This window comes from Procambarus clarkii, chromosome 21 (assembly GCF_040958095.1).
Source record: "Procambarus clarkii isolate CNS0578487 chromosome 21, FALCON_Pclarkii_2.0, whole genome shotgun sequence".
Classification (NCBI taxonomy): Eukaryota; Metazoa; Arthropoda; class Malacostraca; order Decapoda; family Cambaridae; genus Procambarus; species Procambarus clarkii.
The window spans coordinates 18268074-18294327 of NC_091170.1; the positions used below are offsets into that span (position 1 = coordinate 18268074).

General features: G+C 41.1%; 1 protein-coding gene across 1 annotated transcript in view; it reads right to left on the reverse strand.

Annotated features, from left to right (window-relative positions):
- Window positions 1–9836: 9836 nt before the first annotated feature.
- The window catches only part of LOC123754427 (zwei Ig domain protein zig-8), a 54572-nt gene continuing 38154 nt past the window's right edge, over window positions 9837–26254 (reverse strand). The window contains 4 exon segments of the mRNA XM_045736830.2: window positions 9837–12612; window positions 16944–17115; window positions 18241–18368; window positions 23325–23535. Of these exon segments, the coding sequence (XP_045592786.2) occupies window positions 12473–12612; window positions 16944–17115; window positions 18241–18368; window positions 23325–23535 (651 nt within the window). The 3' untranslated portion in view covers window positions 9837–12472.

Consider the following 26254-nt stretch of genomic DNA (forward strand, 5'->3'; position numbering starts at 1 on the left):
TCGCTTCTATCTGCATTTGTTTTGTTCTCTCTTTTTCTTTTTCGACCTGGGCTTTTTCTTTTTCGACCTGGGCTTTTTCTTTTTCGACCTCTAGTCTTGCTTTCTCTTTTTCTATTTCCAGTCTGGTTTTTTCTTTTTCCTTCTCTGCTTCATTTTTCATCTGGAGTTCTAATTTCATCTTTTCCAGCTGGAACTGTCTCTCCTTGTCCTCTCGTTGTTGCTGCATCTGGAGCTCTAACTGGAATCTCTCCAAGCTCCTATTTCGGCTACTCCTGCTACTGCGGCTACTCTTGCTGCTCCTACTCGATCCCTGGGATCTCACTTCATCCTGCCCATCATCCTCCTTTCTACTTTCAGCTCCTTCCTGGGCTCCTTGTTCCGCCGCTTCACTTCTGGCTCTCAACTGCCTCAGGATCTCATCCTTCATCCCAGCTACTTTAGATGCTTTCAACCTGATGCCACATTTTTCTGTTATTTGTTTCAATTGATCCCTCGTGCAACCTTCTAAATCCTCAGGCTTGCCTGACTCCACAAACGCTTGCACCTTATCCATCTTTGTCCTGTGAGTCTTCCCAAGAGAGAGAGTATACACCTGCGATCACACAGTTTATCTATTTCAGCAAGGGTGTACAAATCCACTCTTGGACAGGGTGTGGGTGTGTCAGTTCACTCTCCCGGACACAGGCCCCCAATTTATTATATAGACTGTGGGTTGGTTGGTGTTGTCGTCGTTGATCCTTCTCTATGGACAACCCAACCCACAACTCGGCAGAGTGCTTATACTAGGAGATCATCCTTGGCGCTTCTGGCTCTTGGAGAGGGGCTCAACGTCACACGTTCAGGGGATGCGGCTCCAACACTTAGCCTCGTTGTCACGTGCACACACCCACTCGAGCCGCTGTGACTCCCCACTCTCTCCTTATGAGATATGATCTCCTCAATCCCCCTATGACTTACCAGTATTACCTCCTACCCTGTCCACAGCAGTGGTTCATGGTTCTTCCTCTCTCTCTCTCCTTCTTTACCACCTCCTGGGAAGCCTCACTAGGACAAGGGCAAACACCAGCAAATTGTAACACATTTACTGAACAAAGCACATACACGATACATACACACATCTAATAATAATGAATCCTATACTCTATAATATCCAAATCAGGTTGCACTCCAATACCATCAGAACTCTATTATCAGCTTATCAAGTGGTATCCCAACTCCTGGTTCACCACCTGGTACTATTAACCTCCTCAAGTTGGTCAAGCCCACACACTGTTGCACCATCAGCAAGATAACATATATATATAGAAAACCAGCATTTGAATGCAATAACATATACCAGTATAAATGTTCATTGATACTTCAATATAAGAAACTCCTTGACATAAGGATGCCAACAGTCACTCACCTCTCACTGCGTCTTGCACGCTACTGACAACCAAACACTATCAACTCCCTATAAGTAATCCACCAGAACTTCCCCTTCCACCTCTGGAAGTTCACAACCCTAATATCCTTAGGTTCTGCCGGGCTTCACTACCAGGATCCTCTGCAGCTCCTCCAGGCTGCTATCATGAAGTTTCCTTGTGCAACTACGGTGCTTCACCCTTCTGTTAGGTTCTTCCACAGCTCTCTTGGCTGCTACACCACCTCTACAGAAGCACGTGACACTCCTCTTCACTGCTGCTTCTCCTCACAGCTCGAGGTCCTCTGCTTCACTACCTTGGAGTCTCATCAGCTACTTCCTCTGCTGGCTTCGAAGTTCTCAGCAACTTCTTCCCCAAAGAACAAACCTGCAACCCATCGACACTCCAATAAAATGTTCCCCTTTAACACATAAACAAAAATAACCACACACTATGCTTGCCTCAAACCTCTATCTGTTCTCTACATACAGTGAGAGTGGACTCCCCCGTTTTGGGCGGGTCCATACTCCACCTCGCCTGGTGTCGGTCCTCACTCACTGGGAGGGTCTTCCTCCGTCAAGAGCCCGGCTCCCTCAGTCTTCCGCCAGCGCTCAGAGGGGGCGGACGTCGCTCCGTGTTCCTCCCTCTTCACTCTCCTATTTCAGGCTTTCTGCCTTATTAAAACATGTCTAACTTATACATAAACATTGCTACTGTCGCTGGGCACACGACCAAACTACAAGTAATCACTATGAACTGGCGTTTATCGTGCTTACCACAGATTAATTGGTCGAGGGCGCTTTCCCTCTGACGGCGTCTGGTCAGGGCGCTCCACACAGCCCACAATAATGTCTCTGGCCGGCTTGATACTCTCTTCTTCGACCAGGACTTGAGACCACAACGTTCCCAGCTCGGTTCCACAGCTGGTACGTCCTCACACTTCTCTTCTCTTCGAGATATATCACTAGGGGTTCCCTTCTGGCGGGAGCTCAAACGGAGCGCGACTTCCCCCTGCGATGTCTGGCACTCAAGTGAGGTCAAGGTCCTCCGGAAGCGAGCCTCACGCCTCCAGCAAAGTGTCCACATCTCCTAGCCAGTCATTTATCTATTTCCTTACTTACTGCCCATAATCTTAAATTGTTTTACATATCCAACCAGCCATTTTTCATATGGGTTATCACCTCAATATTTGCTAGACCTTCTAGTTAGGTCAGGCTTGCTGAATAACTCTCAAGAAGGGAGACTCGTTTCTCCTGTAGGCTGAGATCATAACAGTGTGTGTGTGTGTGTGTGTGTGTGTGTGTGTGTGTGTGTGTGTGTGTGTGTGTGTGTGTGTGTGTGTGTGTGTGTGTGTATGTGTGTGTGTGGGAAAAATATATAGTAGATATGATAGAGAATAATAGGTCGGGAATTAGTACTTTAGACGGCTGACAGTTAGAAAGGCGAGGTCCAAGAGCTAACAGGTTGATCCCGAGGGAATAAGTAGGAAACAAATCCCACTGGGCTGGACGGTAGAGCGACAGTCTGGCTTCCTGCAGGTCGGCGTTCAATCTCCGACCGCCCAAATGGTTGGGCACCATTCCTTCCCCCCCCCCCTCTCCCCGTCCCATTAAAAATCATTATCCTGATCCCTTCCAAGTGCTATATAGTCGTAATGGCTTAGGGCTTTCCCCCCCCCCCCCCCTCATAGTTCCCTTCCCATAAACTGCAGTTAACTAGACGTGCCCAGCAGATATACACCATTAATGATATCACAATCTGTGATCTTGGCTTGATACAGTTATCTAACCAAGATAACAGTCATTACATTCATGTCACAGCATTATCATCCCCCCTGCGTTATATATTATCTTTTGGTTGTAATAATGAATTCATATTTGTCGCTTTGTAAATTTATTTACAAAGAGATACTGACCCTCCTTTCCCGCTTAGAAATATGTAAATATATTAATAGCTTTAAAATGCCGCATTTTATTTGAAATAACAGTTTATGATATTATTTTTTGGTGATAAACTTTTGTAAACAATTCGTTGTTTAGCTTCAGTGGTATTTTATTCGATGAAATGTTTTGATCAGAATTATAAGCAAAACCAATTAAGAGATGCGAGTGGGCGTCATGGTAACCATTGATGCTGGTCTCCCAGTGATGATAATAGGTGTCCTCATCAACCATTGAAGCTGACCTGAATGTGGTTGGTTGGTTGGTTGGTTTCAGCGTCGGCAGCGTTTTAACCATCATCGTCACTGTCATCACCATCATCAGTCTTCACTATCAGCACCGCGACCATGGTAGTGATGGGGATAATGACTTGATTTCATTTGTTGAAGTTCATTATGTAATTTACATCGTTCCGGAGGGCGGCAGAGGGAGGGGCCCCATGAAGACACAAGGGATCCGGAAATTGGGCCACAGTATTGTTTTAGCTAAACAAGTTAACGTGGAAACTTAACATTTGTACTTACCATTTACTTACCATTTATAACAGCCACAGGTCGGATATTTGTTTAAAAATGTGATTATGGATTATGGATTTGAATATTTCTTAGATGTTAGTGATTGAATTATCTTTAAAGTCATTATAATGTCAAATTAAAAGTGAGTTTCCTGCTAACACAGTTAACATTTGCTCGGGTTTACATTAGTAGGATGTGTAAACTCTCAGGGATACTTGTAGCTAGTTCGAAGCTGTGTATGTGCATCATCTAAGCGTCTTTGCGTGGTATTAGTAGAGTAAATTTTATTCAGGAAAGTCCATACATAGATGATTTACAAGCATAATGTTGGATTTATAGATAGAGCTAGAACATATGATACCTAAAGCCACTAGTACGCATAGCGTTTCGGGCGATTAGATGCACCATATGTGTGTGTATGTGTGGGGTTCATTTTTTGTTGTTGTACACAGGTGGGTACTGGAACACACGGCTTCCCTGGAAACACAAACCGTAACTTGTCTCTATTTTCCGCTTGTTACAACTTGTATTAAAGTTGTTACATCTTGGCTTAACGTGTTTTTACCGTAGTAAAACGTTGTTACAACTTGCTATATTGGTTGTTATAACTGGTTAGGAGGCGTTAAAACTTGTTCGAACGTTGTACCAACGTTGTAGTTTTGGTGTGTGTTTGGCGGGTTCCGACTCCTGGTATCAGGCAGAGAGCAGAGGGCTCACATTATCATGGTGAGTCTTACTCACACATTTTCCCCTGGAACTCGATCCATTAATCCGTTAACAAACAGGTAACCAATTACTGTTGGTGCCTAGTCAATCCTCCCTAACCAGGACTCGAACCCAGGCTAATTCGCTGGCGAGACGCAGAGGGAGTGTTACCAGTGCGCCACCAGAGACTGTGGTTGTCTTGTTGACCAGTACTATAGCATATGCATCAGATGTTGTCGAATTCACTCCATTCTCAGGTTTATTGCGTCTTTAGACTTCTAATTACAAAATATCAATTGACTTTAAACATGAGACAAGAAATTTCTAACTCATCAGCGTTATTGATAGGTTAGAGGTCAACATGTGTTAAAATCAACACAAAATAAAGTTTTAAAGTATATTGAAGTTAGATATGGCGACGTCAAATATTAAGATGATTATAATCAGTGTTGAGACATTGACAGACTCAACCCTCTGTCGTAAGAGCGTTCATATGTACAAGGTTGTCGTATCTTTATGCAGGCGATGAGTCACAATAACGTGGCTGAAGTATGTTGACCAGACCACACACTAGAAGTTGAAACGTTAACTTGTCGTATCTATGGGACTCATCTATGAGGAAATATTAAGACCTTAGTATGGGATCGAACTATGTCAGCACCAATGCTGAACACATCAGTGGGACGATGTCATATGCCATCAATGTGTGAAGTGCAGGAGGCGGAGCTCTCTTTGACTAAGATATCAATCTGGTTTAATTAAGTCGGGTCCTACTTAGCTTGAAGACGAAGCTCATGTTGATCTTAAATTACCATCGTGGGGGAGAGACAGGGAGGGAGAGAGGGAGGGATAGTAACTTATAAATGGGTGGTTCCCCCCCGCCTTGCGTATGGGGAGAGAGAGGGAGGGAGGGAGGGATAGTAACTTATAAATGGGTGGTTCCCCCCCCCCCTGGCGTATGGAGGGGGGTAGTTGATACCTCCCATGATTATTGTTGCAACAGTTTTGTTGCAATCTTGATAATATATTTTCACAAATGTTTTCTATACATCACCAAGACGACGACCACCATTATGTCACCACAAACATCACCTCTACCACCATCACTATACCATCTCAACCACCATTACCGCCACCATCACCTCCATCAACATCATCACCACCATCATCACCAACATCATCACCACCATCATCACTATCACCACTGCCATGGAACCATCACAACCATCATCGCCAACACTACCACTATCATCGCAACCATCACCACAATCAACACCATTGTAAAACCATCACACTACTACCACAACCAGCACTTTCGTCTAACCACCACCAATACAACTACCACCACGACGTTGACCAAACCACACACTAGAAAGTGAAGGGACGACGACGTTTCGGTCTGTCCTGGACCATTCGCAAGTCGATTGTGAGGAATCCCAATCGACCTGAGAATGATCCAGGACAGACCGAAACGTCGTCGTCGCTTCACTTTCTAGTGTGTGGTTTGGTCAACCTATTTCAGCCACGTTATTGTGACTCCTCGTCTGCATACCACCACAGCCTAGTAGTCACTACTAGGTAGTCACTGCCAGGAAGTCACGACTAGGCAGTGACTGCAATGTAGTCACTACCAGGAAGATACTGCTCTATAGTCACTACCAGAAAGTCACTACCAGGAAGTCACTACCAGGAAGTCACTGCTCTATAGTCATTGCTTATTACAAGTATTATTATTATTACTATTCAAAGTAGTAGTGGTGGTTGTAGTAGTAGTATTAATAGTATAAACTGCATTATTTTTATTTAATTTAAAAAGTTTTTTATCAATAACATTATTAGTACAGTAATAATAATATTATTAATTAACAATTTTAATAATAATAATAATAAATAATTAGTGATGAAAATAAAGGAATAAATTTATGAGAATCAAAATAATTGTCACAAAAATAATTATAATAATCTATAGCAATTGTATTGGTAGTTGTTGATACAGTTCAAGAGCAATTTTAGTAACCCATATTGAGCAATGTTGCCCTTTATTGTAGAGTTGTTGGGGAGTAGAGGAGGGGGAGTGGTGGTGAAGAGTGTAAGGGAGCAGAGAATATAAGGAAAGAGAGGATTGAAGATGAGAACGTAGTTGGAGGAGACAACAGGATAAGGATAGAGGAATATGAGAGAATAGATGGAAGAGAGAACAAAGGGTAGAGGAATATGAGAGAATAGATGGAAGAGAGAACTAGGGAAGAAGGAAGAAGAACGTTGTGGGACCTGAGTGGGTAAAGTTAGAAAAGAGGACGAGGGAAGAAGAAGAAGAAGGTAAGGGGAAGAGAGAGTTGGGGAAGGAGGGAGGGTAGATGAAAGAGAAGGCTTGAGGGAGGAAAAGTGTTGTGGGGAATGTGGCATGCAGGAAACTTTCTGCCTTGGAAACTGTGAGGCTTTTAAGTACTTGACGAAACTACTTAAACTTTTATACTTCAAACAAAAAAATATTTGACCGGAAGTGAGGCCAGTGGGAGGAGGTGAAGGCAGAGTGAAAGTGTAGGTGGTGAAAAGGAAGGGGAGAGCGAGGAAATAAAAGTAATAAGAAGGATGAAGAATGAGACAAGAGGGAAAGGATAGATTGGCACGACTGGTCACATTCTCCTGCGTTTTGAGTGCATATATTGCTTATACATTTAGGGCATTCATCGAGTATGTATGCTGAGCTGCGCATGAAGTCCGAGCATACACTAAATTATTTTTTTTCCAAGAGACTGTGTCTATACATGTCCACTTGGGGGACTACATCAACCCTTCAATGCTCTAAATATATAGGCATGACGATATCTTTTCGAAGGCGCCAGACTAATTACAATCAGTAAGACTATATCAAAGATTATAATTTCTCCATGCATCCAGACCCTCAACACAGATACCTTGATCAAAAACTCCTAAATAATCGAAGATATAATGACAATAAGCGATTATACGCAGCCCAAGCACTATACATATCAAACACTCATCCAATTATCAACAGCCAACTTACATTTACGTAAGTTCTGCTATCTATAAACTAGATTATAGACAAAAACTAGAACTAACAAGTAACATCTCAACAACTGCCTCCCAGTCTACCAATAAAAATGCTTGGCAACTTTACCCAATCGATTCGACTAGGTAATCAATCACGTCTCTCTTTATCTTACATGATACTTATTCTGTCAGCGCTGTCAATTTGTATCAATTTTCCTTCTGCGTCCGAAGAAGTTGAAAAATAGTTCCGCCAAATGCGTCCTTCAACAGTATGTCTTATGGCAATAATGTTTTAGTTAGTAACTTTATAAAGTTAAATTTTCATCTTCCATCCATTTTAAAAAAAACATTAGAAATTGTGAGACGACTAACACTAGAATACAATTAATAATTTCTGCTTCCCATATGTATATATATATATATATATATATATATATATATATATATATATATATATATATATATATATATATATATATAAAATATAAGACCACTGACAAGTCCATTATACTAATTAACCCAGGTTTCTTCGTCAACAACAAAAAACATTACACACATGTTTAGCCATTGCATGAAGTAATTAATTGATCCAAAGCTTTTCATGTCGGCTTCAAAATTAATTACATTTTATAGTCACCAATTATTTCTTTTTTTGGAATGTTCCTGCCCCTCAAAAAATACACAAATTAATTACCTTAAGTGAAGAGTTATTATTCTTACCACTCTTATTACTTTAAAATAATTAATACTCTCATGATTTCAATAGTTATTATACCTAATGAGTATTATTAAATTTATTATTGATTAGTATTAATATTAATAATACTAATTATTATTAAATAAGTTTAATAAAACTGACAATTTTTGTCTTACTATATAAATTAGTATAACATCAAGAAATATATATATATATATATATATATATATATATATATATATATATATATATATATATATATATATATATATATATGACTGAAAACTCACACCCCAGAAGTGAATCGAACCCATACTGCCAGGAGCAACGCAACTGGTATCTACAGGACGCCTTAATCCGCTTGACCATCACGACCAGACAAAAGGAAGTGATAGCCGAAGCTATTTGAACCACTTCCCCGCTGGCACTCGGATGGTAATCCTCCAACCACTTGGGTTGGACGGTTGAGCGACGGTCTCGCGTCATGCAGATCGGTGTTCAATCCCCGACCGTCTAAGTGGTTGGATACCATTCCTTCCCCCCGTCCCATCCCAAATCCTTATCCTGACCCCTTCCCAGTGCTATATAGTCGTAAAGGCTTGGCGCTTTCCCCCGATAGTTTCCTAGTTCGGATGGTAATCTTGGGCATAGCATTTTATCAAATCACCTCATTCTTTGCGGCACACGTGAGGAACACAAATGCGAACAAGCCTGAATGGTCTCTAGGACAGGCTTGTTCGCATTTGTGTTCCTCGCGTGTGCCCCAAAGAATGAGGTGATTTGATAAAACGCTATGCCCAAGATTACCATCCGAGTTCCAGTGGGGAAGTGGTTAATAACTGATAACAGGTCAGAAGCCATCTAGTCCTATAACCACCTTTGTAAAAAATATAAAATAAAACAAATTATGAATAACTACTGTAAAATAAATGAAATGACTGATACTCTTAATAGAAATGGAAGTTTTACAGTCTTCACACTATTGTAGTAAATTGCGGGTTGTATGATTGTAGCAATTGTAGCTACAGTTGTAGCTGTAGCTTTAGCTTTTTATGTCTTCGGCCATGTCTTTCACATAACCTCTTTCACATATCCATTCGTGTATCCGTTGTTATCAAATCTTCGTTATTAGCTTATTAGCGTATATGTTGTCTCGCTTTACTAAGCTCCCCATGAAGCTGCCTCCAGCTGGAAATGAGTAAAAAAGAGATGGGAAACATACTACTAGCGTTAGGGGAACCTGCTTGATTGTCAGGAAGGATCTGCTTGTCTGTAATGTTGCTCGACCACATATCCCAAACACTAGAAGCAAATAAGTCCCCCCCAGTGAGCATGTTTTGTGATACGTTGCACCTGATTTGGATTTTTAAGCCTCAGACCTCCAGTCAGTAGTCTAAATGACAGGTATCATATATGAAACATCTCAAAGCTCATAGTTATATTGCTTATCACACATTCACATTTTCCCCGTCAAGTAGTCATGGTTCATTAAGAGATTTTCATTGTTTTAATTTGCTAATTAGATGTTTTGATGTTAAAAAGGAAAAATATACACTTGAAAGATGCTTAAATATTTATTTGAGAATTTATATATATGTATATATATATATATATATATATATATATATATATATATATATATATTATATATATTTATATATATATAATATTATAATGTGTGTGCACAGTACAGGCTGACCCGCATCGGAAGACATTTGGGAACACCTCACTCATATAATATTACTGAAACTGGTGTCCATTTTTGTAAATAACTTGTGGTGTTCTAATTTTGACTATATATATATTAAGGTGGTCTTGCAACGATGAGTCACAATAACGTGGCTGAAGATATGATGAACACACCACACATTGAACAATGAGGGGACGACTGGACACTGCTCCACGACGGACCGATACGTCGTCGTTTTTTTCATTTTCTGATGAATGGTTTGGATATTATATCTTAAGGTGGTCCTGTCCATTTGTTCAGAGTTATCATAGGGTTTTTATTTTTCTGATTTTTCGATAAGGATAACATTATTTTTCCCTAAATTAACTTTTGCATTAAGTTTGTTTTTGGGGTTTGTAAGGATGATCTTGCTGCTCTTTATATATTGTTATTATTTATGTAATTTATTGACTGATTGTCCTAGGATTTATTAATATGTCTTATGTTCTGATATTTACATGTAATTTCATATCAATCATCTACCTCGAAACTCCTGAATTAAAACACCTGCCTCGAGGCTGCTGGATGAAAACATCTGTCTTGTTGGATAAATTGTTTTGTTAAGTTAAATGTAATTAAAATTTGTGTTGTTTGAACACATACATGTTTACAAGTTTTTATTTAGTTATTTCTTGCATTTTTTCTTTCTAAATAAATGAGCACGTGTATGTCCCCAATATTCTGAGCACATTAATTTACAAAGTATTGTTTGTGTCTTCAATTTGGTCTGCTTCCAATTTCATTTCATTTCCTCGCTCAGTATCGTCATAATAAATGTCTTTATATATATATATATATATATATATATATATATATATATATATATATATATATATATATATATATATATATATATATATATATATATATATATATATATATATATATATATATATATATATAATATTTTATACAAAATTAGTGATAGGGAAGAAGAAAGAGGTGGGAAAGGAGGGATGGGAAAAGAGGGCAAAATATCACAGCTATATAAGTGAGAGATTGAAAATGTCAATATACTGCTCGTTATAAACACTCGTTTAAGTTCAAAATATACAGATGAGACCCGTCATATTTTACTGACACACAAAACAATCTTTAGTTAAATTGTTGAACATTACATATACTTGGATTATATTATTGCAATATAGCCAAGTTTATTATGCCCAGGATATGAAGACAAGGTGCTTCACATACTTCCAGTGGGCTATATTTTAGCGTGGATACAAAGAGTCATATTATGTCACATTCGCATCGATATGAAACAGGAATTAATATGACTCACGGGACAATAATATAGCCAATCAGAAAGTCAGTCTGTTGTATCATAAACCTACCAGTTTCTCCTTCCCCACACTATTAAACCTAAAATAATATAGTGTTGCCTACTCTATGTAAATAATTTCCAACAGCATCAACAACAACACATCAATATAATAAATGCAATATACAATAGCTACTACCTGTACAAAACTTATGGTACACGCAGTTTTCTTTTTGTTTTTTTGTTTTTTTGGCATTTTAATAGCCATACAACACCCAAGTCAAAGCATAATATCATTTTTCTACAATTTGCTCACATTGCCTATGTTACTGCAGTAATATATTGTCATACATAGATGGCTTCCCTCGATGTATATGCTTCACCAGCAAACACAACCTAACCACAACATTATAACAACGTTACGTTATTAAAACGTAAACAAAAATAACGTTTTGTTTCGCACACAGAAATCACACTCCCGTGAGTGTGATTTCTGTGTGTAATGATGTAAGGGCGAAGAGGGAGAACGGCCTATTGACATAGCTCGAGTGCAGGGGGGAGTTGTGTAAAATCCTGGTTTGTGCCTCGGAGAGGCTGCAGGATCCAGTAAGTTCAGTAGAACTTCGGTTTCAACTCTTTTTGCCCCTGTCGTAGCTCAGTCGATTAAGACAGTGTCTGGGATGTTCCCGGACGCAGGTTCGAATCCTCGTCACGGCCCTTGTGGATTTGTTCAACGTTTTGTTTAGTTGTATATCGGAAGCCGTCGTTCATTGTGGCAGATATACAGCCACATGTAGCAGCGTGTCAAGGTAATGCTTCAAGCAGCATTATTACATCCGTAGAGCAAAACACAGCAACATAGTTGTTCTCACGGGTTTGCGTTTCGCTGAGCCCAATTAGGCTTACGTGGGATAACCTGCCGTCGGTGTGGTATATTATTTCAGTAACATAGTCAGGAGGAGCGCTGCTCCGCCCCAGCAACAGGGAGGAAGGAGAGGCTGGCTCGTAGCACTGCCACAGAAAACGGGAGTAAGCCCATCCAATATATTTTTGGTTACTTTTCCCTAGAGGGATCGAATGGGGGATCCTCGATATCCCCAAAACAAAAGCTTTCGCTCTCCCTCTCCCTCTCTCTCTCTCTCCCTCTCTCTCTCTCTCCCTCTCTCTCTCTCTCTCTCTCTCTCTCTAGCCCCCCGGTGTTACGGCCTTATCTGTGAGAGCGGAAAGAGGAAGAGGAAGAGGAGAGAGAGGCAAGGAAAGGGAATAATAAACAAAATATTAAAAGGTGGGTTTTGAAGCCTCTTGGAGCGCCGCTTGTCGTCGTCTGCATGGCGGCCGGCGTCTCACCTGAGGGGCGACACAAACACGACTAATTAATAACGCCGTAAGATTCATATTGAATTTTGTTTCCAATGAAAGTGAATGAGAAAGCAGGTTGGAGAGTGCATAAGGGGAGGGAGTGGAGAAATTAAGGACCACTCAGACAACTAAAATGTTATCTGTTGAGGACACTATAAACTCTACTCATTTTAGTATGAATAGAAAAGCACAAGGCTCTCTCACATCTCTCCACACCTGCACAGCCGCCGGGAGTATAGAATGAAGTAACATCTAAGCCCTAGTGAAATAACATATATACAAATGTAATAGAATTAGGCGAATGGCATTGTTTTACAAAGAATTTGAACAATCAATTCAACTATTATTTCCGGTAACAGCCACCAGAACGGAAAGTGCAAATATATATATACACTTAGTGTATATATATATACAGTAAGAGGTCAGGACTGGAGTACACTTGCTGGTTGGTCAGTAAGCTATAGTATTGGCCTTAACAACCCTCCAGAGGATGATAGGCAGTAAACCCAACATTCACCAAACCAAACACCAAAAGTACCTATTCCCCAACAACTAATTGGATGTACTTTTTTTCCTGCATTATTTTCTGAGAGCCCTGACATGTTAGATATGAAAAATAATTTGAGAATCCTCATACTGATAAATGATGGCATGTCACCAGGTGAACTCACTAGCATCAACTCTGTCAAAAAATATCACCCCAAAAAATATATTTGACACGCAATCAATATTTATTGTTTTTTTTTGTATTAACAAAACATGGAATATTCGAGAGAAAAAGGACGAATTGATTTCTTAATTATGAGTTTATTCAGTTGAAGGTAACTAGATATTATTCTACAGTGTGATAAGACAAATTAAGTTATTAAATCACCTTTTTTATTAGCGGCAAATTGCATTAAAAAGTGAACCTTTGTATCACTATACAGAGTTTTGAAGTTCAAGAACCATGCGCTACTTTAGAGAACATTTAGTTCTGCAAACCTCTCTTCGTTTGGTTTATTTCCTAATGATTGTCTGAGTTTAGTCGGCCTACAGCGCGCTCTCCCGTCCCTGTTTCTCCTTCACGTAATTTGGAAAGCATAACTGTGCAGTATACCCCAAGGTGTGCGGGGTCTGAGTAGTGCTTTGTGGTTAGTATTGTGTATGACAGTGCAATCTGCTAGTTGCGTTGCTAGTGAAGGCTAGTATTTTGTTAGCTATGCCAGTTGATGTTAGACCTTGGTTTGTACACTTGAGGTCGTTACTTATGGCCACTCCGAGGATAGCACGCAAAATACTACCAGCTGAGTCACAATAACGAGGGAGGAACACAAGCCCATGCATTTACACACATACACGCACTCACACAAACACACACACACACACACACACACACACACACACACACACACACACACACACACACACACACACACACACACACACACACACACACACACACACACACACACACACACACACACACACACACACACACACACACACACACACACACACACACACACACAAAACAGCCAGAGAGAAACGTCAATGTTTATCAGTAACTGCAACACAGACATTAAACATACTACCATTTAAAAGTCACAATCGTTCACAATCCAATCAATCCAATTATCGTTGACACAGACATCCTGAGACACGTATGAGAACAGCTCCAGATGAAAGGGGGGTTCCTCTTTAAATTTAATTCTACTGGTTGAACTGTCAATATTTCCTCATGGAAGATAATTTAACCCATCGTTGGTCAAGTCCGCTGTGATGAAGACATGGCGGAAGATGGATCCTCTCAGATATTTACTTTGTTGTCATCAATGAAAGGGGAGAGAAGTAAGAGGAGGGTGGAGGAGGAGGAAGGGAGGAGGGTGGGTGGAGATATATATTGCTGACGGTGGAATGATTAGAGAGAGAATTGGGAGAACTAACCTCCCATTTTCTTTATCAACGGACTGTTTTCTAAGTCCGGATGCCCAAATATGCATTAATCAACACCACATCATACCACTGCCAAGAATTCCTCCTGGAAACTCTCCGCTCTTCTCCAGAACTTACAGCAGCCTTTTAAAAAATGGCCTCCTTTATTAATTAATCAAACAAGGCAGCTGAGCTCCCGAATAGAGGTGTCATAGCCAAGAAGCTCTCGCGAGGAGGTTAACCCACGCCTGAGCAATTGCATGCAGCGTCTGGCTTTGATGTCGGTATAAGCGCACCTCTCTCTCGGCGCCTGAAACGTTTACCTAAATGTCAGGTATAATTTGGGGCTCAGTGCAGAGAGAGAGAGAGAGAGGGGAGAGAGAGAGAGAGAGAGAGAGAGAGAGAGAGAGAGAGAGAGAGAGAGAGAGAGAGAGAGAGAGAGAGAGAGAGAGAGAGAGAATCTTGTCTAAGAAGAATGAAGCAACAACACTAAGGCGACGTAAGTGGAAAGTGGACGGTGTGAAGCATAGTGGTAATGACCTGAAGGGAGGGGAGGAAAGGGTGATAAAGGAAGAGTAAAAGATGAAGGAAAGACAGTAGGGAGGAAGAAGGCGAAGGAGGGGCACAAGAAGGAATAATGAGAGGACAATATAGAGTGCAAGGAACGTACCAAGGAACTTCTTAAGTGCCAAAGATTTTAGAGCGACTACAAGTTTCAGCGTGGTTAGATTGGTGTAGCAGTTAGACGTCTGACAACGGCCCAACATACGCCAAGACTTGCTCAGCCAACTTGGTCTCCTCGTTGCAGTAACACCCATCTGATGACTTCCATCTGGGGGATTAGGTTCCCTGCCTTCAGATCTTGGTCGCGTTGTTCTGATGCCTCCACTGACCCCTAACAAACCCATGGTGAACATAAAGCCGGTTCGTTGCTGGTTATATCCCAGTAAGCCACATTGGTGGAAGACAACACTCATTCATTTGTACATAAGCCACGCACAAGTAATGAATAGCAACAGCCAACCCATGTCCCGTGAAATTATACAATCCCAATGAGTGTGAAGCACTTGCTGGTAGGATGCCTCACAATGAGGAAACTCCAATTACATGAGTACCAAGTCACAGAAGACACTATTCATGGTGAGTCGTGGACCTCTGATGGTAACAGGTGCACACTAAGTGCTCATGGCACTCATGTGTTTTCTTGGGGCTTGTTATACATTTTTTTACCGTATAATTAACTCCAGGTTAGTCAAGCATGAGTTAGAACAGAGTGAATGGGAAAGGTGCGCTGAATGCATGAGTGAATACTGTGTGGGGGAGGCTTGGGTGGGTGTGAGGGGGTGAAAGAATAAGCTGCATGCATTGTTTATACTGTGTGGGTGGATGGTTTAGGTGCGTGGTTGATTTTAATGGGGTGGATGGTTTTGATACGTGATATGTTTTGGTAGGGTAGGAATGAGGATAGTATGGTGGATGGAGGTGTTCATGGAAGGGGGGTTGAATTGTGCATAGATAGGTAACATGGGATGGATGGTTGATGTGGGTGTTTGGTGCACATGTGGAAGGTGGTGTGTGGATGGGTGTGCTTAGGAGTATTAGTACAAAGTGAAAGGGGGAATAGGCGGTGTGAGGATAATAAAGAATAGAAATTAAAACTCCAAGAGGAAGAAGATGAGAAAAGGGGAAGAAGAGGATGAGAGGATGGTAAAGTAGAAGATGATAGAGATAGAAGCAGTAAATGAGTGAAAAAATGGAAACTCCTGGGTTAGACCGAGCTTAATTCTCTTCACTATTTTCTTCAGTTATGTTATCCCTTTCTCATTCTCCCTACACTTGTTTCTAATGGGCATATCAGCGATTCTTGTTGTCCTCGTCTCCTTTCCTCACTCCTTTAACCCGCCTCTTTCCCTTCCAACCTTCACAGCCTCTCTCTCTGTCTTTCCGTTCTCAACTCTCTCTCTCTCTCTCTCTCTCTCTCTCTCTCTCTCTCTCTCTCTCTCTCTCTCTCTCTCTCTCTCTCTCTCTCTCTCTCTCTCTCTCCCTCTCCCTCTCCCTCTCCCTCTCCCTCTCTCTCTCCCCCTACCCTCCCCCCCTTCTTCCTCCTACTCCCCCTCCATCCCTCCCTCCCTCTCTAAAACCCTCCTTTCCTCCCTCCCTCCCTCTTAAGACCTTTCTTTAGAATGTTTCCTAATGGCTCTCCCCTCAGTGGGTACTTACTAGGAACAGCTCCTTCCCTTATTCCATCCCTTCTATTCTTACGCTCTCTCCCACTCTCACTCTCTCCTAACATTGTCTATTTCCCTCTTCTTTTCCCCCCTTCCTTTGTATACATATTACTCCTCATTCTCTCTGTTTATCTGTCTGCCTTTTTGTCTGTCTCTGTCACCCCCCAATCAACTTACTCCTAAGGACATGGACCTTGATGGAGACCCTGTCAGCGTTGGAGGGCTTGCAGGCGTACTGGCCGGAGTCCCAGCTGGAGGCGTTGAGGACGAGTAGTGAGGACCTGGTGGTGTCTCCCCTGTGCTCCGTCTCCACCGTAATCGCTCGACCAGGCTGACCGTAGTTCACCAGCTGTAATCAGTGAAAGATGCACCCCAATTCCCTTACCTTTGTAAGCATTTTGGCTACCTCAAACACCGTTCTATTTAAATGCATAGACAATTGCACTGGGTAACAAATTGTGAATTATGAAACTGGATATGCTCCTGTACTCTTTAAATACATAGACAATTACACTGGGTAACAAATTGTGAGTTATGAAACTGCATATGCTGCTGTACTTCTCAATTACAGGATAAACAAAAAATTGGTCAAATGGGGGTGGAAAAGAAAAGGTAAGGGGAAAATATGGGGAATTAATGAGAAGGAAGAGTGGCATAACAGGCGGAAGAGAAGGATGATAAGAGGAAGAGAGGAATAGAGAAATGATGGATCTGAAGAGAAGAATGAAGAGGGAAGCGAGAGGAATGATGAGGAAGAAGACAAGGACAGCGAGGAGAAGGGATGAATGATGACAAGAAGAAAGGTATTTTGAAGGGAAGAGTTGGATGATGAGGATATATTTGTAACTTATGGCAAACGTAGGGGAAAAAATGTTAAATGAAAGGAGATGTTCACATAAGGAGAAGGGAGCTAAAGAATAATGGGTAGAGAGAAGAGGTGCGGAAAGGGAAGAAATAAAAGAGGACGGTAGCAGAAGAAAGAAGAGAAGGGGAAGTAAGCAAAAAGAAAGAGGAGAATGGGACGGAAGCAGAAGAAGAGAAAGGAACAGAAGTAGAAAAGGATAAGGAGACGGAAACAAGCTAGTTGGATGAGAAGATAAGTTCACCTTTGTATGATAGCCTGTCTCTACTCTGCAAACGATATCAAGTTAGGCTGTCTGTATATGATATCGTACCTACTCTTCTTATGTGATATATATCTACTCGCTTTTATAGGATATCATGTTATATTATTTAAATGTGCTGGCCTGTTTTCTCACAGTATATGTTATCCTGTTTGTTTTATATATATATATATATATATATATATATATATATATATATATATATATATATATATATATATATATATATATATATATATAAACATATATATAATTGCCTGTCTGTATTCTTTATATATATTTTCAAAATATCAGGAAGTTACAAAGTTCACCTAGACAAATTAGGCACCTAGCCAGGGTAAGGTACTCACCTTATCTCTGTGGTACCACAGGATGAACTCGGGAGGCGTGGGACTGAAGTGTACCATGCAGGTGAGGTTCAAGGTGCTCCCTCGGTCCAGGTACACGTCTCCTCCCCCTACCAGCTCCACCGACGGTACTACGGTACACAAACACAAACAGGTCAGCACGTGTGTGCTTCTCATAGAGTTATATTTTAGGAGAATATTCGCTACACATAATACGCCGCTGAGAACACCAGGGTACGCGTTGTGTCTGCTGAGTATACTAAGAAGTTCAGGTTTTCATGTAGTCTGGTGAGTATTATGTGTGCTACATGGATATGTAGCACACATAATACTCAATACAAAATTAATATTGTGATATATGAATCTTGCCTGAACTAACGTAACCTAATCTAAATTAGCCTAGCTTAGCTTAAACTAATATGACTTTACCTAACATAAAATAATCAAACTTAACCTAATATGGCCTAATCTATTATAAACTAACGTAACTTAAAGTAACAAGGTCTGACCGAACATAAACTAAGAGAACACCAGGACCCACCCACTCATTCTCTTCCGCAGCTTTACATTCGTTAGAAGACATTTTAACTGAGAACTACACAGGTTTCCCAGTCGGGCGCAAGACTTTGGTCGGAATACATCGCCAGCACCAGAGGACAAGCTCAGAGAGCAGACTATTGCAGTAACTTGTGAGTCAGTAAGATCAAGGGCCATGCAATGTAAATTGTTTTGAGAGAGAGTGAAAGAGAAGTGTGTGTGTGTGTACACATGGCGTATTGAGGGGGGTCGAACCCTGAACCTAACGGATAAATGTTTATTAAATACTAAGTCACCAGACCCGTCGACACAGTTGGGGCCTGAAGAGAGAGGTGTGGTCTCGAACGTTCACTCTACGATTGCGTTATACGCCGACATTTGTACTTCTGACGTTATGGCGTCATTATGTCTGATTATTTGACATAAATGAATTATCTGACCCAAATGTGAGATTTAATTTGTTCCAGCCACGATATTGTGGATTATATTCTTCGTAATTTCTGTCGCTATATTGCACATTTGTCGAACCACCCTGCAATCTTTTTTTTTTAGGGAACACGGTTGTAAAAATTGAGTAGAGCCTTGAGAATATTTTTTTTAGACATATATCCTTCTATTGAACACGAGTTTGTGTTTGTTGGATTTGGTTGTGTTTTTTTTTTGTCAATACGCCAAGTGCCAAAATCAATGACCTGTCACTTACAAACAAGTACACATGCAGGTAACGCTTGGGAGCACTTGTTTGTTTCCTTCTTGTGTGTGTCTGTGTGACTGTGTTGTGTTGCGTTTGTGGGCGAGTGTCATGTGTCTGCCTATATTCACTTATTTAAGCCTGAAGAATCGAGCTGTTAGCTCTTGTGTGTGTGTGTGTATTGTGTCAATTTGTGTACGTGTGTGAGTGCTGGTGTATGTTGTGTGCTTGTGACTGTAGGTGTACGCTGTGTGTCTGTCTGCGAGTGACGGTGTATGCTGTGTCTGTGTGTGTATATGTTTTGGTTGTCTGCTTATGTTTCTGTGTGTGTGTGTGTGTGTGTTTACTAGTTGTGTTTACTAGTTGTGTTTTTGCGGGGGTTGAGCTTTGCTCTTTCGGCCCGCCTCTCAACTGTCAATCAACTGTTTACTAACTACTTTTTTTTTTCCCCACACCACACACACACACCCCAGGAAGCAGCCCGTGACAGCTGACTAACTCCCAGGTACCTATTTACTGCTAGGTAACAGGGGCACTTAGGGTGAAAGAAACTTTGCCCATTTGTTTCTGCCTCGTGCGGGAATCGAACCCGCGCCACAGAATTACGAGTCCTGCGCGCTATCCACCAGGCTACGAGGCCCCTGGCCCCTGTGTGTGTGTGTGTGTGTGTGTGTGTGTGTGTGTGTGTGTGTGTGTGTGTGTGTGTGTGTGTGTGTGTGTGTGTGTGTGTGTGTGTGTCAGTTTGTATCTATGAGTGCATCATGTGTATCTGTCTGTATATCTGTTTACTTCTGTCTTTCAATATGTGTAGTCTGTTTGCCTATGTATATGCCTGTGTACGTACGTGCTATGTGTGTCTATTTATGTGTAAGTCTGCATGCGTGTATTGTGTTCATGAATGTGTGCATGAATGTGTGCATGAATGTCTATTTGTGTTATATGTATAACATATATTTTATGTTATATATATATATATGTATACCACATACTCAGATACATCGGCTCAGAACCTGTTCCCAGAGGCCAGCGCTCCCACTCGACAAGCTGCCAGCCACGAATTCATCAGCAAATTACCCCCAGGGAGTGCTGGAATTGCTACCAACACTGTGATTAACTCCAGACAAAAATTAAATAATGACTTCTCGTCATTCATCCACCCTACATCCCTACGTTCGGCTTGACTAAGTACTTCACCTCGCTGCTCTCGTCTATGGTACACACGCTAATTCTGATTTATCACCTCTGAAGACATTGTGGGAAAGTTTAATTTAAGATGGATGTTCTGTGAGGTCGTTGGTAGGTAGAGTGTCTTGGATGTAGGTCTTGGTAGGTAAGGAGTCTTAGAAGGTGGGTCCATGGTAGGTAGAGAGTCTTGCAAGGTGGGTCTATGGCAGATAAAGAGTCTTGAAAGGTGGGTTCTACAAAGGTTTGGTAATGCTTATATTTCAGCAACATATTTCGTAAGATATTTCTCTTGCGTTACTGCTGTTCAATGTGCCGGACAACCAGCCCCCTGATATTACATTGCCATTGACTCTGTCACGACACACCGCTTGTGTCAATAACCTGTAGTGTGGCACTGCATCGTGGCAGCGATCGTTTTGTGACAAGAGATGATGCACTGCTGGAAACAGACGTCCACTACTCACAGTGGAGAAATGCTCTCGACATAACAAATCAACAGCCAGGAGCTGGGATGAATTTTTTTTATAATTAACATAGAATATGTAGTTATATAAGTTGTTAATTGTGACCCGTATTTAAACTAGTCATAGTGTCTCGTGGAGTATTTATTTATCCTCTACAATATTTGTAAGGTTACTTTGGTATTCGCTATGTTGGAGTTTTTGGGCGAGGTTAAGCTATACACGTTTGAACTGTAATATTAAATAATATACTGTACTCTTGGAACAGTGCCTTTGTATTATTTATTTGTCAATTATACGTTGTTAAATAACCCGTAATGTTTATAGCTAGACTGGAGAAGAAATTAGCATGTTTTATGAATATTCAAGAGAGAGAAGAATTTATTATATCAATGCTTATTTTATGTTCAAGTATTCAGATATTTGACATTATCTGAGTGACAATAACTTATTGAAAAACTACATAAATGTTAATATTACTCTCAATCACTTAGAGTGGTGTACATATAATTTAATGTAATGCTCCAATACCAGGTTAACTTTTTAAACTAAAGGTCAAACTTAGTATTTAACATACATGAATATTACCATCTCATCTTGCTGTATGTATTTAATAATTATTGGAATCATTATAATTCATTATTTTACCATTTTTGTAGGCATGCAGCTAGTAAAATATTTTATATAATTTGCAGTATAATTGTCCCTTCCTGTCATCTAATCCGGACTAAACAGGAACGTTTTGTGATAACTTTATTTTTAAATAACATGATAAATAATATTTACGTTTCTTCATGGAGAATATGATTCTTCTTTGATAACATTGTCATTGTATGCTCACGTTGGGTGATATTCCTTGGACCATGTTTGTGGTCGTATTTTTGTTTGTTACAAAACATTATAAATTATCCGTCACAAGATAAGTAATAAGCATAAACTTGCTTAGAGCAACCTAGACTGTCTTAATGAGTCAATAGGCACTGGGATACTATGAACTATCTCCTTCCCACTACACGTATCACATAAATGCAACATTAATTTCAGTTGTATGTTCAATGTTCTCCGGTGTTCAAGCGACAATATCCAAATTATTGCTACCAAATATTTTTTTATGTTGAGCAGCCAGCCGGCAGAGTCTGCAGTTACAGACCCACGTAATTGTAAGACAGATATTGGTAAGTTATTAACTAGCTGGAAGTTCTCTGGTGGTCATTTGGGAGAAGACATTTGGTTCTTGTACGTGATCTTAGCTCAGACACCAAGGTGTACCGGGACACCCTGGGAGTGTATCTGAACTACTGTGAGGTATCTGAACTACTGTGAGTGTATCTGAACTACTGTGATGTATCTTAACTACTGTGAGGTATCTGAACTACTGTGATGTATCTTAACTACTGTGAGGTATCTGAACTACTGTGAGTGTATCTGAACTACTGTGAGGTATCAGAAATACTGTGATGTATCTGAACTACTGTGATGTATCTGAACTACTGTGATGTATCTGAACTACTATGAAGTATCTGAACTATTGTGAGATATCTGAACTACTGTGAGGTATCTGAACTACTGTGAGGTATCAGAAATACTGTGATGTATCTGAACTACTGTGATGTATCTGAACTACTGTGATGTATCTGAACTACTATGAAGTATCTGAACTATTGTGAGATATCTGAACTACTGTGAGATATCTGAACTACTGTGAGGTACCTCGACCACACGCAGGTTCTCTACAGTTCTGGAAAGCCTCATATGTATTCAAAATTTTCTAAGTATAATCGATATTTATTCTGCCGCCGATCACTGGAAAGCTCCGACTATTATTGTATGACTGCCTCTATCGTGTGTGTGTGTGTGTGTGTGTGTGTGTGTGTGTGTATTGAGTTGTTAGCTCTTGGACCCCGCCTTTCTAACCGTCAGTTGCCTAAAAACTGACTCTCAACCTAATTTTGCCTATCATATATTGTTCTCTCATATACACACATCCCCAGGATGCTGTCCGTAGCAGCTGTCTAACTCCCAGGTACCTATTTACTGCTAGGTGAACTGTTGTATTAGGGGGAGGAAGAAAGCGCAAATTTGTTTCTGCACTCTCTCTCTCTCTCTCTCTCTCTCTCTCTCTCTCTCTCTCTCTCTCTCTCTCTCTCTCTCTCTCTCTCTCTCTCTCTCTCTCTCTTCGCTTCTCACTCATCTCAGTCTATCTTAAAACTTACCTACAACATTGAGTTTAACAGCGATGGCCGTGACAGGCTTGGTGGAGATGGAGCACTGATAGAAGCCGGAGTCTGAGGGCTGAGGTCGCCTGAGAACCAGGATCCAGTCCCCGGAGCTCGGGTCGCGGTGGGCAGAGAACCGCTCGTCGTTCGTGAAGGTAAATGAACCAACCGTTAGCACGTGTAAATCCCGGTTACGAATCCACGACACCTGTGGGGGAAGATGAGAGAGTGAGGCGGAGGCACGGAGTGAGTAAGGCAGTGTTAGAGGCACGGAGTGAGTAAGGTAGTGTTAAGGAGACTGGGTGAGTAAGGCAGTGTTAGAGAGACTGGGTGAGTAAGGCAGTGTTAGAGAGACTGGGTGAGTAAGGCAGTGTTAGAGAGACTGAGTAAGTGAGACAGAAACTGAGAATGAGTGAGACAGAGCCAATATAAGAGGTGTACTCAGATAAGATAACAGCACCTTCGAAAAATATTTTTTTCGGAATTTTTAGGTTGAAAATACAGCGACGTACTTTCGCCGGTCGTAAGCGAAATTACGACCAGCGTAAGTACGACCAGCGTAAGTACGACCAGCGAAAGTTAATGATATGTTACTTTTTGTTATTATTATTGATAATGGTAACTGACATTATTTCTGATGTTGTTATCATTGACATCATATTCTCTCTCTCTCTCTCTCTCTCTCTCTCTCTCTCTCTCTCTCTCTCTCTCTCTCTCTCTCTCCTCTCTCTCTCTCTCTCTCTCTCTCTCTCTCTCTCTCTTTCTCTCTCTCTCTCTCTCTCTCTCTCTCTCTCTCTCTCTCTCTCCCCCAAACAGCATCAACGAGCAGGCGTACACAGAGTCTTGTGCATTCTAGAGAAAGTAATATCCCAAAGGGTATTGAATTTGGATATTGACTGTGGTGTTGGGTCATTATGGCACAAATACACGAGTACACACATGCTCAAAACACACACACACACACACACACACACACACACACACACACACACACACACACACACACACACACACACACACAAGTGATGTGATGTGGTGGAGGCTGACTCCATACACAGTTTCAAGTGTAGATATGACAGAGCCCGATAGGCTCAGGAATCTGTACACCTGTTGATTGACGGTTGAGAGGCGGGACCAAAGAGCCAGAGCTCAACCCCCGCAAACACAACTAGGTGAGTACACACACACACACACACACACACACATACACACACACACACACAGAGTGAGTGTGGGGTCGCTCACAGAGGTTGGGATGGGAGGAGGAGGAGAGCTTCAGAGCTCTGGTACACTTCAGTGGGCTCTTCACTCCTCTCTAATGGCGGATTCTTGAAATAGAATGTTTTGATGGTTTCTGTTTACTGTCGATTATATTGTTGGCCAGATATGCCATCATCGACTTGTTTCTTCCTTCATTTCACTGTTTTATTTTTTCCCCCCTTTTGATTTTTGTATTTTTATTTTTTACTTGTTTCACCATTCGTTTTTTTTATTTTTTCTGAATTTATTTTATTGTTTCGCTGATGTTTTTTTTTATACCGTTTCGGTGAGTATTTAAGAGCATTTATGTATTTCTTTGTGTTTGTTCAGCGTCTATATATATATATATATACTGGGTGAGGCGAGCGAACCCAATTTTGCAGGGTAAATAGTCAGCGGTACTGGACCTACATAGGCTTGTCGGGTCGGCTTAAGTTAAATACCTTAAGAAATATTAGAATTTAATATAGAGCCCCCCCCCCCCCCCAATGCAATTTTTATCGAGTCAATTATGAAATATTTGGTTACCCGTAGAGTTTTTCATAATAATAAATTTCAAGAGACCCATACAGTTGTTTTAATGCTTCTAAACTACTGTATCTATAATAAATTTAATACATTTTTAAACAGAACGGGGGTGGGGGTGAGAGAGAGAGGGATGAACAGGAAAATAAAATGAGGATGAGAGGAACGAAGATAAGGGGAGGGACAATGGTATTCCGAGGGTAGAGGACTAGGGGGGGTCTATAGTTGAGAGGCGAGACCAAAGAGCCAAAGCTCAACCCTCGCAAGCACAACTAGGTGAGTACTAGGTGGGAAGTGGGAAATGTGGTGAAGAGAGGAAGAGAAGGGAAAGAATGGAGGCCAGACAAGGAAGAGGGAGGGAAAGAGATTAAGTGAGGGGAAAAGGAGGGTTGGAAGATGGGGGTGAGACGGAAAAGGATGAAAATGAGAAAGATGGGAGGGAAGAAGAGTTAGAGGGGTGGGAAAAAAGGAGACTGAGGAGAAAGGGAGAAGGGGAAGGATAGAGGGGCACGTGGGGATAGAGAGATTATCCCGGGCACCACCGGGTGCTCTTCCTAGTGTATATGTATATGTATAGTGTCTTCCTAGTGTATATGTATATGTATATGTGTAGTTCTGGATGACTCATTGGAGGTAGGTGACTCTCAAAGACGGTTCGGGGTTGGCTCCATTGCCCCTACGGTTCCAAGGTCGGTTCCAATTGCGAATCTTATGAAGTCTGAAACTTGGATTTGGTTTTACATAGAGTTTCCCAATTTTTCATTTCCCACACACAACATAACCACAACGTTGTTACAACATTGCATCAAAATATTAATAGTAAAATTAACATTGTGTGTTTACTGTTTAGAAAGAGAGAGAGAGAGAGAGAGATGAGAGAGAGAGAGAGAGAGAGAGAGAGAGAGAGAGAGAGAGAGAGAGAGAGAGAGAGAAAGAGAGAGAGGGAGGGAGGTAGGAAGAGAGAGAGGGAGTGGAGGATAGAAGGGAAAGAGAAGGAGAGAGAGAAAAAGAGAATGAAGACAGAAATTGGGAAAGGAAGAGAGTTGTAAAGTAGAGAAAAAAGGGGAAAAGGGTGTTGGAGGAGAGAGTAGGAAAGAAACTGAGGGAGTAAGAGTGAAGCAGAAGAGAGGGAAGGAAGGAGG